The sequence below is a fragment of the Colletotrichum spaethianum genome, assembly GCF_022836535.1.
Source record: "Colletotrichum spaethianum MAFF 239500 DNA, contig07, whole genome shotgun sequence".
Lineage (NCBI taxonomy): Eukaryota > Fungi > Ascomycota > Sordariomycetes > Glomerellales > Glomerellaceae > Colletotrichum > Colletotrichum spaethianum.
In genome coordinates this window covers 256,811-272,979 of record NW_026054777.1, presented here as the reverse complement: position 1 = coordinate 272,979, position 16,169 = coordinate 256,811, and the positions used below count along the sequence as shown (strand labels likewise).

Genomic DNA, 16,169 nt, shown 5'->3' with positions numbered 1-16,169 from the left:
GTCTCAAGAGTTGGGTAAGAGAAGAAGACACAGCACGGCCAGGGAGTAGATGCAATATGTAGAGGCGACAGAAGAATACATGTCTCCTTTCGTTTCCGCCTTGTCTTTTCTTTATAGAGCTTGAAGCTTTTGTAATATGTATCATCGCTACAACGATGAGATGCCGCTGGAGCCTTATTCATTCCACAGTTTTGCCGATGCGATTCAGGCTTTCGACTCGCTTGAATATGAAACTGAACACAAGGGGTTTGAGACTAAAGATTAAGGGTGCTTTGTTGCTTTCCGCGGCTAATATGACAGTTGCTGATCGAAACTATGACCTGCCGCTTGCTCATTCGGTATTTCCTGCGAAAGCCGCCGTTCGAAGCTGCATCCCAAATTCAACACACTTCACCTTTCAGCCCGCATTCTATGTAATCTCTTGACTATGAGTATTTGCTCATTTCTGTGCCTGGAATTTACCTTCTGATATGGGATGACAGTCTTCCTGTAGTAAGTAGTCGACGAAGCGATCAGTTCACGCAGAGCCTTCAAATCCACAGAAGCTCGACCAAACAATCACGCACAGTCTTATAGTGTCTATGCCACAGTTCCCATGCTTTCAAGCATGGGTTACCGACCAAGTGAACCCTCTGGTGCTTTGCTCTCTCAATCTCAACTAACCTGCGTTCAGGTGATCTTAAAGTGCCAGTGTTTCTCCCCATCCTAGTGAAACGACGACAAACAAGCACAGCACCATGCCCCATCAGTTTTAACAGCTGGAAATCAGCCATCATATATAGTCACTATGTGGCCGGGCTTGTGTGCGAGCTCCTAGTAGGATCATGTGGCCTGAAGATACACAGGAAGGACGGGCAACTCCACGCGAGAGTCATTGTGAACATAGCACAGAGAGCGGTGAGAACTTCTATGTATCCAATCAAGCTGAGCCACAATTACGCGGAAAATCATGGGCTAATATCTCAATTTTTATAGTAACCTGGACCACCAGTAGCACAGTATAGCCCATTAGTTTGTGCTGGATTATTCGCGAATAACTACCTTAACTCTTTATACGAAGTTTTGCTAGCTTCTAATTCTCGAATTGAGAAGTCCACATGTCTTTTCTATCATTTCCTGGAGAAAGTCAAGAATATCTCTACAACGATATAGTAGCACAATTAAAGAGGCCTTCTATATATCCACCATGTTCCTTATCTCATTGACATGTGATTCAACAGCTTGGCGTGATTGAAATCAGCAAAAGCTATAGTATAGACTCCAAACGGAACCCAAAAGATGTTGCCATCAGCTTGGTATCCCGATGTGGTTGCTGTTTCCTCATCAATTACCCAGAGCGCAGCCCCCGCCCCCCCCTTCTATCTGTCCTGATTGTATGCACTGGCTTATGTTATCAAGTATTGTGTTCGCTTGTTTTGAATTGAAACATGGGGCTGAAACGAAACGCATTAGGCCGTTCCGAGGTCGTTTTGTGGGAGACATGACCTAGCTTTGCAGTGATTGGTATGTCTCAATGCTGTTGCCCAAGTGTCAACAACTGTGGGGGTGGGGAAAGGCAACACTGTTTGATAAACGCGATGTCTATATGGCGGAACCAGGCGCCCAACCACTCAAAGTATTCTTCTCTTTGGTCCCCACCGACTACTCCTAAAGTGATAGATCTGCTTTGCAATATTGTGATGTCGTCCATGTATATATAGAAAATGCGGTTATTTCAGGCCCCTATTTTCAGGGGCTCGGGCAAGGGAGAGACAATACATTCAACGGGGCGTGCTTGTCAACGGCTCTGAACTCAATGAGTTGTGGAATGACACACTAGCCACAATGGTCACCAAAGGGCAGCGTCGAACCCCTTGATCAAAGCTCAATTCTCTTAATACTTGAAGAGGCGCTGCTCTGGAAGTTGAACCCTAGCCCACTCTCCATCTGTTATTCTCACCAACAAAAATGGGCGTCCTGGTGCGTTATTCTTGGCGGCGCTCCAGCCGGCTTTTTGCTACGACTGGCGCTGTTATATTTTTAATCACGTGGGCTTGCCAGGTCAGAGTCAAACAGGTTGGTCCCCACCTGCAAGTACAAGTCAATCCCTGGATACCAAGTGCCCATGTAAACGACTATTTCGACCACCCGCCCCTTGAATCCGAGGCAGTAAGATCGGTCTGCGAAGAACAGCAATGGGATACAAATACGGATACAGAGGTGGTTTTTACCTGTGACAACTCGCTCGGTGGAATTGGGGACATCCGGAACTCGATCCTCAACTGTGTACGGTATGCGATGTTGGCAGGAGGGTCTCTAGTCATTCCTAAGATCGTTGTCCTAAAAGACTCAGACAAAGGTCCCAAGCGAACAGGTAAGTCAACACACGTGTAATTGTTTCCTAACAGATCGAAACTCAAATTTACAGGTGAAAGAAAGGAAATGCAATACATGTTCGACACAAACCACTTTGTCGAGTCCCTTCGTCTCTCGTGTCCACAACTGCGCTTGTACAATAACATAGAAGAAGTCTACGAAGCGCTCGGGCCGTCGCGGACATGGTCTCTGGGTCTCTTCCCTGAATCACTGATAGAAGAGGAGAAAATACCAAGCACAGGGATTCAGCATCCTGAGAGATGGAGGGGCCAGCTGTATAGCTGGCTCGAGCAAATCGACACTGATATCTCACCGACTGGTATACACAGCGAGGGGCCATTCATCGTTGACTTTGGGCGGTCGTATCTGACTTTTCCGATATACAGCGATGGCGAGCCCTTTGCGACAACCTTTGGAAATCTTCTCAAATTTAGGTCCGACGCTCGAGAGCTTGCGACAAAAATATTGCTTCAGATGGCAAACAGATTCGGCTTCAAGTTCAGCAAATCTAGGGTCGATTCTGCAGCTACCATTACAGATGCTAATGCGGGTATCATCATGGAGGATGCCTATCTTGGCGTACACCTCCTAGCGAAAAACAATCTCCGAGACATGCGGAGCCCATCCGATAGCAGCAGCAAGCAGACTACTGCCTACCTCGAGCAGGCTCTAAGGGCAAATCTCTCCCTTATATATGTAGCATCTAGCGACGCCCCGCAGGCCCAGGCCTTCCGGAAGGAGGCTGCAACCAAAGGCATCACTGTTGTTACGAAGGAGGACTTCATCGGGAACGAAGACCAGCTGGAAAATCTCGATTGGGATCAGCAGGCTTTAATTGACTTCTTGGTCTTATTGAGTGCATCGCAGTTTGCTGGCGTAGCGAGTTCAAGTTTTTCGTGGAATGTGGCGTTGAAGCGGCATTTGTTTGTTCAAAGTATAAAGGAAAATAACCTAGACGAGCCGCTACTGTCTCATGATAAATTGAGCCAGATAGTTGGCGAGCCAAGGAGGTACCCAGAGCTTTTCGCTTGTCTTTGGCCATAGAGCTAGGAGAGTAAATATCAATAATATTAAAGTTTGCTCCTAAAATACCTACTATACTATTTCATTCCATCAGAATAGACGCAATCGTACCAGCAACACGGCCCGCCCTGTGCGAGCTCATTGAGGAGTGGGATGATGGCAAGCAATTACAAAACAGTTGTTTCTAGCTTCCCCTGGCAAACTCTTATTAAATACGGCTAGTCACATTTCAGACAACTGTTTTCTTACAGTTACGAAAAGAACCAGTAATTACATCAGTCGCTGATTCATAGAATCCAGTGCATATAATGGCATTTGTAGTGAAAACCTTGATCTGCACTTTTAGAGGTAGAAAAGTAGTTGTTTTAGAAACAATCTACAAGACAAAGAGCCGTCTCTTATATAGGTTACTAAGTAGCACAAGTCGTATAAAAAGTAGCTATCTTAGCTACTTACACCACTATCTTGCCTCAGGACCTAATTTCACGACAGCATTGTATGGATTTTCAGAGAAGTAAACCTCCAAAGGACATTGAGTCGGGCTTAAAGGAATGCATACCGCTACAGGGCGGTCTTGAACCCCTTGTGATGCACGAACTAGAGCATTCAACGTAGCGCAACAAGAAGGGCTGTCTCGAAATATGATCACTGACAACCACAATACCAACAATCTCAGGGTTCATGTTTAAGCAGTCTGACTTGAGTCAAGTGTTTTGCGGGCCTAAGCTATCACACCACGTTACCTGAGCCTGGCGTCACCATCTTTGTTGTCGACGACTTGAACCACGCCGCTGTCCGCAACAACACGCCCCAGCTTAAGCAACGACTCTTTGTGTATTACATCGCACTGATCGACTATAAGACCAGGAAAGACAGGGCCATTGTTCTCATGACTCAAACCCGGCTTTGCGGCTCTGCGCCATAACCACAACGCAGACTTGCTCATTGACATGGTGCCCTTGCTCAAGCCAGCCGAGTGGAGGCGCAAGTCTCGCAACGACATAAAACCCATCTAGATAAAGCCAAGAAAAAAGGCATCGGGCTTGTAGCCGACACTGCCAGCAGCGCCAAGCTAAACAGTATCGTGCTGGTTAATACCAAAAGCGACATCCGCATAAGATCCCTCGATCCAGTTCGTCACTGCTATGATGCTGAACGTCACTCGGTCGTCCACAAGGCACTGGTAAGCGAAACGATGGATATGTACATGAGCACCTCAGGTTGCCCGGGGTTTGCTGGTCCTGCATTAGTGATTTCGGTATGTGAAGCAACTTGGAAAGTTCAAAAAAACTTATATCAATAGCTTCTTGTGTGTCTCAGTTTGTTAGACCGCTTCATCTACTATGACAAACCCTGCCCTGTTTTCCACGAGTAAGAATCAATGGCCATGTCTTTCCAGAGTCCCAAGGAAGTTCGATGGGGTGGCTAATCGAAACGGGCAACAATCCCTTCGATGATGTGACAAATTCATTGCTGATTCACACAAAAGCGGCGCGGAGTATATCAACCCTGTTCAGACTGTTGGCTGACTTAGTGGAAATAGGGCGGGTTTGCTGCTATGTACAACCGCCAAGATTCCTGACATCGAGGCAATGCAGAGTTTCTGATTCGTCTTCGTGCTGAAGTTGGAAGACGACTACGCCCTCTACTGTGCCGTCCACCACGAGGTGGCGCTGTACCATGACCTAGTGGCAGTCCGTGTTCGAGGAGTTTACCAGAAACAAAACATCCAAAGCAAGTTTCAATTTTACTTTATGAATGACCCTATGGGCCGCTTTTGCTTGAGACAGTAAACACGGCTGGGTAATTGAGCAAAACTTTCTCGGCTCATGCCACAATGGCCAGGACGCCCGTACTTCTGTCGGTGCCAAGTCTCCAGTGCTATTGAGTGATGTCCCTATAAATCAGTTTTAGACCCGGGGACTAACGCGACCGTCAATGCCATACCGAAGTGAGGCTGGTCAACGGGCTGTGTGCTTTGAGAATCAAGGGATTAGTAAGAGCGCCCAGATAGCTCTGTGGAGGGCGCTCTTCCGAAGAACAGGGGTATCTCCTGTTTTTTGCCTTCATCTCCGGTATGTTATTGTACCTTGGGTATAAGAAGCTGATTTGCACTCCCAAACCGCGGAGATTCGCACTGCTGACGACAACTAGTACGCATAGACCCAGATGGATAAGACGATGTCATGAGGAGAGGAGGCTTTCCCGATTGATTATGACGGGGTGGTGTATATGGCTGAAGACTCGCATGGAGATCCCGTTCCAGGATAGTGAGACCTCTTACTCTCTTCAAGGGTTGACCATGTCAAGAGGTACTATAGTTTATTTCCCTAGGCATAGCGCGGAGATTAAGACAAACAGTTATCCGGTCACCATCGGGAGGGCCTGTATGCTAGGCTCGGGTCCGAGGCATGAAACCCATGGTTCATAGAACATGGGAAGAAGAATCCAACTCCCAAACAGCAAGCGGTGTATCATATCGTAGGCACAAGCACTAGCTCATGAAATAGAAATGGGGGTATAACTATACTTGAACTTGACGTTTCCTAGCTTCCAGACGTATAGTATACAGCAAGGCCACAAGAGGCAATTTTATGCTCAGGAATTTGAAGACGCAGCAGGCTCCGGGTGCTAAGATCTTGGGACAGCCCGTAATTACAGCATGCCATCATGCTGGAAGTGGAGATATTGCCAGAAAGCCTTGAGATGCCACTTACCTTGCTCTTACCGTTCCCTTTCGCCATTCTCCGTAGTACCGGGGCAATTCACGAAGGTCCTCTCACAGCCGTATCTCTCTCCAAGTGATCGCGGCAATGCCATCCCTCTGACAGAGACAAACTCCAAGACCCCCCCCCCCCCTTTAACGTTCTCGCACCACAGTATCGTCCCCTAATTTCGGGTCTCGGTTCCCTTCTCTTGACCCAAACATCTATCCTTTCTTCTCCGTGTCGTTGGTGTCTCGAGCAACTGTCTGTGATCGTCGCGTCCCAAGCCTCAATTCAGCGCCGCAGTCGTACCAAACAACCTCGCCCTCGAAACCGTCGTCCGTCGACCCACAATTCCAAAGCGTACGCGGTCGTAACCACATATTCGGAATTGTCGGATCCACCGAGCAGCCGTCGTTGTCGGTCGCCACCATGATCGTATACGTTGTTGGAGTTCCCATCGATACGGCGTCCTTTTTTTCCTGTCCTTACCAGCTTGTCACGCAACTCGTCCAGCACCCCCGAACCACGAAATCTTCCAGCCTTCAAATGATCGATTTCCATCACCTCGCGCAACCGTCATCGGTTATGTAGCATTCCATGTCTTCGTTGTTTCCGGACCATCTTCGTCGTCCTCGTCATCGTCTCAGCCATCGCATTTGCCAAACTTCAAGCATGGTTACCGAAAACCACAAATCCGAGCAAGAAAGTGTCACGGGAGAACAGCGAGAGCAACAGTTATGTCTCTGGGGACAATTATGAATTTAAAAACACTTCTACCAACACTGCTGGTCCTCGTGGCAAAGCCCCCCAGCCAAACCTGCCACGCGGTGTGGGCAGAAACGGGCAATGACGCACAGCCGATCCCGCCGATCACCATTGCCTCCTCTCACCTGAAAGGTAACCCCAATCCCTCCGTTCGCTCACGCAACTCCATCTTCCTCAACGGTTAAATAAAGTCAAAAGAAATGAGCTCGAACAGTCAAGCAAAGCAAAAAAATTGAAAATTTGGGCGTGTCGTACTTCGAATAACTGGAAAACTCTCCCGCAATAGTTTTCTTCGAGCAGCCGGACCAAAACCCACGGCCAAAGGGGGAAAAAACCAACAAGCAGAGAAAAACTTCCCCGCTTTCTCTCAACGCGAAAAGACGATCCGCAGATCCCATACTTCGTTCGCCGCAACCTTGCCGTCATCAGCAACCACATGGCGTAAAAGGTTCGCTCTCTTACCAGCAAATGCTTACTTTCCCCTCAAACCTCGGAGAGCTCTGAAACGCCAAATCCATCGTCCGCAGGCTCCTGTGGTTCCTTAGGCCGATCGTGGAGACTACCTGACGTGCCGAGGAACCCCGCCACCCGGACGTCCTCTCCGCCCGTCATCTTGCCTCAAAAAAAGAAGCGGACGACTTTGAAACCCCCAGCGGTAGAGAGAGAAGGAAATGCCATCTCAGCCCTGATCAAATACCCCTTGGTATTGCGACACCAAGAAGTATCAAATCTTTGTCGATCACATCTCCAGTACTGCTTCCGCCACCGTATTGCCGTCGCATTACAGGTGAAAGTGGCCGCAGATCTGAATATTGTCCCCATCGCAAACCCATCAGATGCTTCAAGGGGTCGTAGGTGGCCTATCCTACTGCAACGAAGATACCACTGTCTTTGCAGATCATGGGAAGCTTCTCCTGGCGCGGCGGCCACTTGCTGCCTCGCCTCCTCTTCATTGACCAGTTAAAACGCTTGTTTCTGCTGTCTTCTGCTGTTCCTCAGTGATCTCAATCTTCGCGGCTCTCCTTCCAGGGAAGGGTTGAGTAAAGGCGAAGACGCTTGTAGCGGGGAGGTTCTCCTAGTTGGGGCAACTTCCACGCAAGAAGGCTAGTAAGCCAGCAAAGATCAACGTCTCGGCGATTGGTCTGCAAGGGGGAATCCCCTCCTTCGGTAGGTATAGGCCGGAGAGCGGTGATGGGATTGTGTAATCACAAACTCCTGCAGCCTTGGCCGCTTCTTGTTGGCCCGCGTACTCGCCCACGGATTTCAGGCGAGCTCGCTCGCTCGCTCGTTCGCCTCCATACGACATAGAAGGACCACCAGGGGGGAAGGGGAGAACGCCGCCACGGATTCTACCCGCGGTCTTCCTTCCTGCGAGAACCCTTGGGTGTGGCGAACACATCGAGACTACCTTAATAGGAAATCGACAGGCCGTGTGTGCCATCGCCATTGGCTCACCGTCGACGTTCCAGTGGGAGAAGAAGCGCACATCCCGCTACCGAGCAGAGAAACCTAGTCCCCTTGCTGTGGCTGGAGAGGAGGCGGAAGAGGGGTGAGGAGAAACGGAGAAATAAAGTGTCAAGTCGCAGCCATGTGCTGAGGTCTCAAGAGAAGGAAAGAAGCCCCCTCTGGAAATTCGAGAAACCAAGGGGTTCTCAGAAGAAGTGAAAGAGGGACCTTGAGCCTATCCATCATCAGTCGTCAGTACGAAACCAAACAACGCGACTTGCCTTGGGGCGCCGCCGCTTCTTATCCTCTTCACCTCGGCGAGATAGCCCTCTGTGGCTAGCCAGAGGGCGTCTCCCTTCTGATGGAACCCCTCCATCATGCCTCCCGAAGCCCCGTTCCCTCGTGGCACCCCTATCCTCGGTGATCCAAGAGTCTGGAATCGTGTAGGGGTGCTGCCGCCCAATGAACGGCCCTGTTGCTGGCCTGATAGAAAGTGACTTCCTCCTAACGAGACCCCAGAGACACTTACCCCTGGGCTCCCGGCGCTGTCAGCTGCATGATCCGCACCACTGCTCGTTCCTCTCATCTGTTTCTCCTCATCTGTGGCGAGTGCATGAGGAAAGAGCCACTCAAAGGTTGCGCTTCTCCCGCACGCCTCGCACACGCCCCTTGGAAATGGTCGAAACGGCATGCATTGGCAACCGCTCAGCCACCACAGCCACGCAGGCTTCCACTCACATCGGTCGAAGACTCCGGGTGTGGCCCGCCCTAGGTGCCACATGGAGCAAGTGATCTACATATTCTCTATACTTGTGGCGCTGGAGAAGGATGCCGAGTTTTGCCTCAACCCGCTCGTTAAACTCAACTGTTCTAGCGAAGGGGGGCCGAACCCTTGACCAGCTGAGGTCTTGACGTCCGGACCATCCTGACTGGTTGATTCCCCTGAAGAATGATGCGGGCTTGCGAGTTAGTTTGCAGTGATCGTCTTCTCGTAGAGGGGTGTACGTGTTGGATTGTCAAGCTGTGGCACCAATTGTGGCTAGTAGCCGCGCAATCGTGGCACATCTTGTCTTGACGCAGACAGAGAGACGTCGTTCGGAGCGCGGCAGGCCCTCCTTTTCTCTGCATGATGCGCTGGAGCACCGCTGCTTGCGACAGAACACATCAGACAAGAGCAATGCGGCTGTTTCTCCGAGGTTTCTGTAGCCGCTCCTTGGGTCCGGGCTCTTGCGTGATGCGGCCTTGAGCTGCTCCCTCACTAATGGGTGATCAGCGCCTAGATATCCATATTGGGGAGCAGTTGAGCCACCGACAAGAGACAAATGGTTCCTGTATCCTCGTATCTTGAGCCATTCACACCCCTCTGTCACACAGGCTCGACATGGCACTGTGGCGAGTGCCCTCCTCCACCATTTCTGGGCTCCGGCTGGACCCTCGATCACCTATGTACCGGTACCCGACGTGGTCTGCAGGCCCTGTGGCTTTCTTCCACCCCACCCTAGTGACATTCGTGATGTCCTTGTGCCGCTCTGCATGCTGCACGCTTGCAAGATGTCCGTATGTGTGTACTGTAGCTGCGCTCAGGCACAGGGCCCCGTCGTTGCAACCTGCAATGCGATGCGCCGTCAATCTAATTCTCGCATGCTCTCTTCTCATACCTTTTGACGTAATGCCAATCGCCGTGCCGAGGAGGCGCCAGACATTGCCCACTCCCGAGCTTCCGAGTAGACGCAATTCCATTTCAAAACTGGCAGTTCCATGGTCTCTCATGTAGCCTGCAATGTGTCTAGTTTGTATTTCACAAGACCGAAAACGCATTCAGTGAGGCTGGAGAGTTGCCATTACCCGCAATGGCGATTGTTTTCCGACCCCAAATTCCCCGCACACGACTCTTCTCACCACGGAGTACCTATCAAAGCCCCGGCTCCATTGGCGGATTCCGTCTCCGACATCCGGGGTGTTTGTCGAGACGTGCACCTCAAATGACAGTCCCACATGACCTGATGGCATGCAAGGTGCAAACGCTCGCCTCGTCAACTTCTTTCGCCAGTCAACGAGCGCAACTTATGAGCGTGTTAGTCATAACAAAATACAGTCTAATCAGGAAATCAAACGCAACTTCTTCCCATGGACACACTTTGAGAACCACAGCAATCAACTGTGCACTCCTCGCAAGACCTGATGTATCTCAACGTCCGAGATTTCATCCCGTCTGACAGAGCAGGTTTCGTATAGCTTAAGGCGGTTCGATGCTGGTGGTCCTTGGTCATCGCTTTACAAGAAGCTACAGCCTTCCCTCCAAATTTTGCGTATAAGTCTCTCATCTGTCCAAACTGGGCATCAAGAGGGCCTCTTGAGCACAGTCGCGATTGCAAGATGGTTCGACACACGTCCAAGAGTCGCATCTTCATTTTGGCCACAACCTGGAACGGCAAGATAAGCAGCAGTCGGCAGGCACAGCAGTGTTTCGATTACAGTTCTCCGAGCACAGCAATTGGCTGTTAAAGATACTTACCCACAACTCGCATCGAAAGTGTCGATCAGCCCTCAAGCGTATGTTCTAATCAGGGCCATGTACCTCGTTAACTCATTGAAATGGTAACACGTCTCAGGGCACCGCTTGATACACGCCTTGCGCTAAGTGCGTAGTGGTTGTAGAAGGACTAGTGTTGATGCACAGCCACCAGTGTGCCACATGTGGTTTTGCTGCCTGTTGGTGACAGTAACATCCGTCAAAATGACTGTGAATTAACCTGTATCAAGAGCTTTTGCGGAGAAGATGACGGATGTTGGAAGATCGTCAGAGAAATGACCCGCAAGGGAACAGATCACAAAGTCCATGGAGCTTCCAGACCCAAGAATACGCAAGCACTCGCCACACCGCTAGTGGCTTGCCCGACTAACGACTGAAGACGGGATACCGATTACTGTGGCTTGACCGCCCAGCATCGCGAGGGCTGGGCGGCCTCGCTAGGTATACTGTACTATAATGATCATCACACGGAGAGCCCAGAACAGAGCTGATTGGCAGGTCGGAGGAAGGTCCGGCAAAGGGCCATCATTCGCCCATCGACTGGCCGTGGAACAGATGACTCCAAATGCCACACGTAACCTGCGACCCCAATAAGCTGTTCAATCGCTTCGGAATCTCAAGGGCGTGTATCACTGTGACTGTTTGGCAGCTACTCTCGAGAAAGAAGGGTAATCTCCTGTACACACAGAGTCGCGAACAAATAAGCTTCGTTTGACCTGGTCCGCTTAGGATGGTGTCCGTTGCTCCGGTTGGCTAGGAAGTTTTAGCTCTGTTATGAAGACACTAGAGGCCAAAGCTTTTGAGGCTGCTAGGTCAAGTCACCATCACCAGCGGAATACATATGAATTCCCACAAAGCAGGAAGGTTCAACGTTGTCTCAATGAGCCCCATGGGCCTTTAATGAGCTGGGGGCACGTCCACACAGTTCGAGAGTACAAATGTGCGCAGACCCTTTCGGCCGGGCGCGGCGTCAAGGCGTTGAAGCGTTGGAGCGTTTCCTTTTGGCGCGCCGTAGTGAGACCGATCGGACGGAAAACGTTATGTGGCTGGAGAGTGACGGCCATCATCTATCGACAACATCGAACCTTTATTCCAAGGGTATCCCTAGACCATGGCTGCCCGAAAGTTTGGACCCGGCTTTGTTACACGAGGGGCATTTCCGTGCCTCTATCATATTCTTCGACAATGATAGATCTCGGCAGACCCGCGATGGAATTGATCTAGACCGTCGTAAGGCGCTAGTCCAAGTGTATGTCGCAGGTGGTTTCGACGCTGCCCCGGTGGCTCCCGTCATCGAAATGAGTTCTTTCCACGCGAGATTAGCAATGAGTTGAAAATCTCCCAATCATCGTGCTCAACGCCGTCCGCGAGGCAGTTGGTGGCCTGGTCATCAATAGCCGTCGCGCATAATCTGTGCGTAACCGATATGAGCCCTCACTTTAGCATCTGTTCTGGGCCGCCCGAGTCTGCCGTGGTCACAGAATAAGCTACCAGGAAGTTGTGCGAATGGTGAAAACAAGCCCCTTCCAATGCTTGCATTGTTTATTCAACTAGCCTTGTCGGTTTCTGTCTGCAGACAGAAACCCAAAAATATATGGGTTTTTTTTTTCATTGACCAAAAGAAAGACAAAGGGTCGACCATCAAATAATATGGGAAAAGAGACCGATGCGTGAAGTGAAAGGAGAAGAAGCTGCATCGTGGACTATTGAAAGGCCCGACAAGTCACAGAAGTCCAAGTAGAGCCGAGTGTCGTCTCTCTACACTTTGTTTCCCCAACAGCCCCTTCGAATTGTGCCGAGTCCCTTTGGAGTCGGCGGGATATCTTGTGTTTTGCTGCCATGATTGCCCCCATAGTGGCCCAGATCTAAATGCCCAAATCATAAATCCGCCCACATTGCATGTGGCCAAAAGCGTCGAAAAGAAGAAGCGGCCCATCCAGGGACTTGGTATCTCAAAATCAACAACGCCAACGGAGCGATACTTAACCATGCGTGTGCGTGTACGTGTATGTTGTGTGTGGTGTGTCGCCCATGCCGCCCGTATCCCAAAGGCCTACCTGGCGACAGGTATCAAAATTCCGTCTAAAATCCAAGTCCGATCGAGTTTGTTGCTGAAGCAGAGATGGATCCAATTATGTGATATTAAAATTTGAGGCGCAATTCGTAGCCGCCTTGGGTGGACGAGTGGTCCATGGCGTCGCCGTCGTTGGGGTCGACGACCATGTCCCATTCGCGTTTGGGCTGCACGGAATCGCCGGGCGCGATTTCCTTGATATCAAGCATCATGTCTTGGCCTTCTCTCAGCTCTTGGATGACGTCGTCATCCATTTCAACCTCGAGTCCGCGATCGAGCACATGGACAGTCCGCAGAACCTTGGAGGGGTCGATGTTCCATTTGACGGCCACGCGGTAGTTGAAGTCTTTCAAGTTTCTCTGAGCCACGTAGATGGCCCGGTAGTAGACTCGCTTCTCTGGCTCGGATGTGTTGGGCCGCATAACGTAGAAGCAGGCTGCAGGCTTCACCACGCGCTCGGGAGGCGGACGGTACGACGGGTCCACGCCCAGGGCCTCAATCCAGCCACTCAGGTTACCAGCATCGTCCGTTTTGGTGACCTTGGTTGGCTGGTCCGAGCCTTGTCGAGAACCAGGCTCTCCCGAACCCTCGCCGTCGAAACCCGACCACTGTCGGTTGGGCGCTGCTGAAGCTTGAGAGGCCAGGGACAGGGAGCTCGGCGATGGCGAGACCAGAGAAGAGCCTGCAACGGAGCTGCGGCCACTTCGAGCTTGCCACGCCGGGCCCTCACGGGACTCGACTTTGGCGAGATCACCCTGCTCTCCAGGGAGTGAGACGGGATGTAGGTCGGGGTCGTCGAGATCTTCGCCGCGTAGGTAGAGTAGGCTGACGGGCCGGGTGCTAGTAAACATATCCTGCAGTGTCTGGAGCTTGAAATGCAAGTCTTCTTCGAGAGGAGGACGAGCCCCGCCGCCGGCTGAACTGGCTGAAGACATGGACCACGTCCTTTTATGTTTCTGCACTTTCCCAGGCCGCTGGTCCACGCCCTTGACCTGTGCCGCGGCGCTTGATCTCTTGCGCTTCCCAAAGTCTTTCATGCCGCTTTCCGCTTGCGCGATCTGTTGCTTCAGCTTGTCGATTGTCTTTTTGACATGAGCCACGTCGTTGGAGAGTTTTCGTTCAGCGCCGTGGTCACGGAATAGTTTAACCTTGCAGAAGCAAATCTCGGGGTTGGCATCCGCGGCTGGCTGCGTGGGGTCGGACGGGAAGGTGCTAGTCTTGGCGCAAAGCCTCACAGGAATGCCTTTGACACCCTTGGAATGGCTGAAGTCGGTGGACAAGAAGTTGAAGCGAACGGCAATGTTGCATTCGGGAGCGCCGTTGATGCCAGGGGTCCAGACAACCGAAAAGCCGTCGAAAGACGCTGACTCGAGCTCCACGCGGGTTCTTTTGTCGTCACCCTCAGTTGGCTGTCCCGCTTCGACATACTCCACGGCCTGCAACTTGCCGCCTCTCTGGTGGGCCTCATTCGTGCCTCTTCCCTCCTTCCACAAGGCCCAGCACACACCGGGCTTCTGTCGTTGTTGCTCGTCTTCAAAGGAGATTCGTACAAAGGTGCGGAACCTGGTTCCTGGGGCCACCGGTATCGTCGCGTTGGTATCGATAATGGAAAGAGAGTACGCTTGGCCTTTGTTGAGATATGTCACGGGAATCTCATCCGCGTGTTTGATCATGGCAGTGGGAGCATTGAGAGTCGCATGGAAGCGAAACTTCTCGGCGGATGGCGGGAGAGCTGCGGCCATGGGCATTCCTCCAAACTGACGTCCCTGGAAACCAACCATGGGCGAGTTGTGAAACGCGCTGTCGATAGAGGCCATTCGTTCTTCAGACGGGTCGGAATTCATTGGTGACCCATCCTGTTCCATAGTTTCATAGCCGGTGTCTTGGTGCACAAACGTTGAGGGCGCAAAGGATTGCTGAGGCGCGGCAGGCTGAATGAACGGGTTGAACGGCTGTTGGAAGTGTTGGGGGTGCATTCCCTGATGGTAACCGGCAAGGTCCATCATGGGTTGTCCGGAGTTCATCGCGCCCTCCGACGTTGGCATCGACAACGGGGTTCCAAGGCCCATACCGAGCCCCAGAGTGGGAGTGTGCAGATCGCCAGCTTGCGGGTGGTAAATGGTATTAGTCCCTCCCGGTGTGGGAGTGTAATAACCGGGCGGCGCATTAGCGAAGTTGGTAAAGGAGAATGAATTTGGGTCAAGCAGCGAAGGCGTGAATCTCCAAGGCTCATTCGTGGCTCTCGGAGTCGGGTCCTGGTCCCTGAAAGCTTCATGACTGAGGCTGTGGCTTCTGCGGGAAGTCTAATGTTAGCGACTCGAGTTGGGCAAGTCATAAAAAAGACTTCATTCATGAATTGAATTTGCGGGTGTGTCTCCTGAGCCCACCCAAATGTGAGTACCCCGCGTTTCTGCCTGCTGGACTCATCCCGGCGGGTGCGACTGGGTGGGTGCCGCAACGGCCACGGCAAAACGCAAGAGCAGCCACAGCCACACACCACAGAGTCTTCACGATTGGGGGGGGGGGGGGGGGGGGGGGGGTTCACCACTGACCTTTCTTGAACTCCTGGGATCGTCGGGACAATAGCGGTATTGTCAACGGCAACGCTCTGAGCGTCGACCGGTGCTGTGGTCGTGACAGCTACCTCGGGGAACTGCCTTCGAAAGGTGGCCAGCAGTTCATCGCCGGGTTTTTGGGCGCTTGTTCTGTGAACGGGGGTACGAGTCAGCACGAGTCCGAAGCAGGCGCAAAAAGGTTTCGAGATGGCGCAACAACGCGCATCTTGTGCGGGGACCCGCGTCACACAGCTATTTTGCTGGCGCATCGAGAAAGGGCGTATGACATGGGCTTACCTTTGGCGAAACATCTTGACGACGGCAAAATATACGTGCTGCCCAGCGACAGCGGTTCCGTGGTGTTGTTCAGCAGTGGTAGGTAGTTTCTCAATGTCTCCAGTCTCTTTCTGGCGAGCGATCGAAAAATCCGAATCCTCGCCCTCTTGTTACTAGCTTCGGCGCCTCTAGTGGCTTTCTCGTCGTGCTTCCAGTTGGTCGGGTTTCGGCGTGCTTAACGAGCGTAGGTCAGGTGGGGGAAAGCCGAGCTTTGGCGCCTCATAGAGCGGTGGGAAAAAGAACGAGTGAATGGGTCGGCGATGGTGTCGCAAAAAGTCGCAAAGAGAAACTCTTGCGGGATCGGGTCTTTTCAAATGGTGATGGGCAGCGTCAAATGGCCGCTAGCGAAGTCGATATATTGCAGGTCGAAGAAA

The 16,169-nt window shown here is 51.6% G+C and overlaps 1 protein-coding gene across 1 annotated transcript; it reads right to left on the bottom strand.

The window, feature by feature from the left end:
* Positions 1–12,972: 12,972 nt before the first annotated feature.
* ColSpa_03499 (grainyhead-like protein 2) lies at positions 12,973–15,770 on the bottom strand (the record flags this gene model as incomplete). The annotated part of the gene is made up of 3 exons (XM_049269711.1): positions 12,973–15,196; positions 15,457–15,609; positions 15,757–15,770. The coding sequence occupies 3 exons, from the start codon at positions 15,768–15,770 to the stop codon at positions 12,973–12,975; spliced, it is 2,391 nt and encodes a 796-aa protein (XP_049125668.1).
* Between the last annotated feature and the right edge of the window lie 399 nt (positions 15,771–16,169).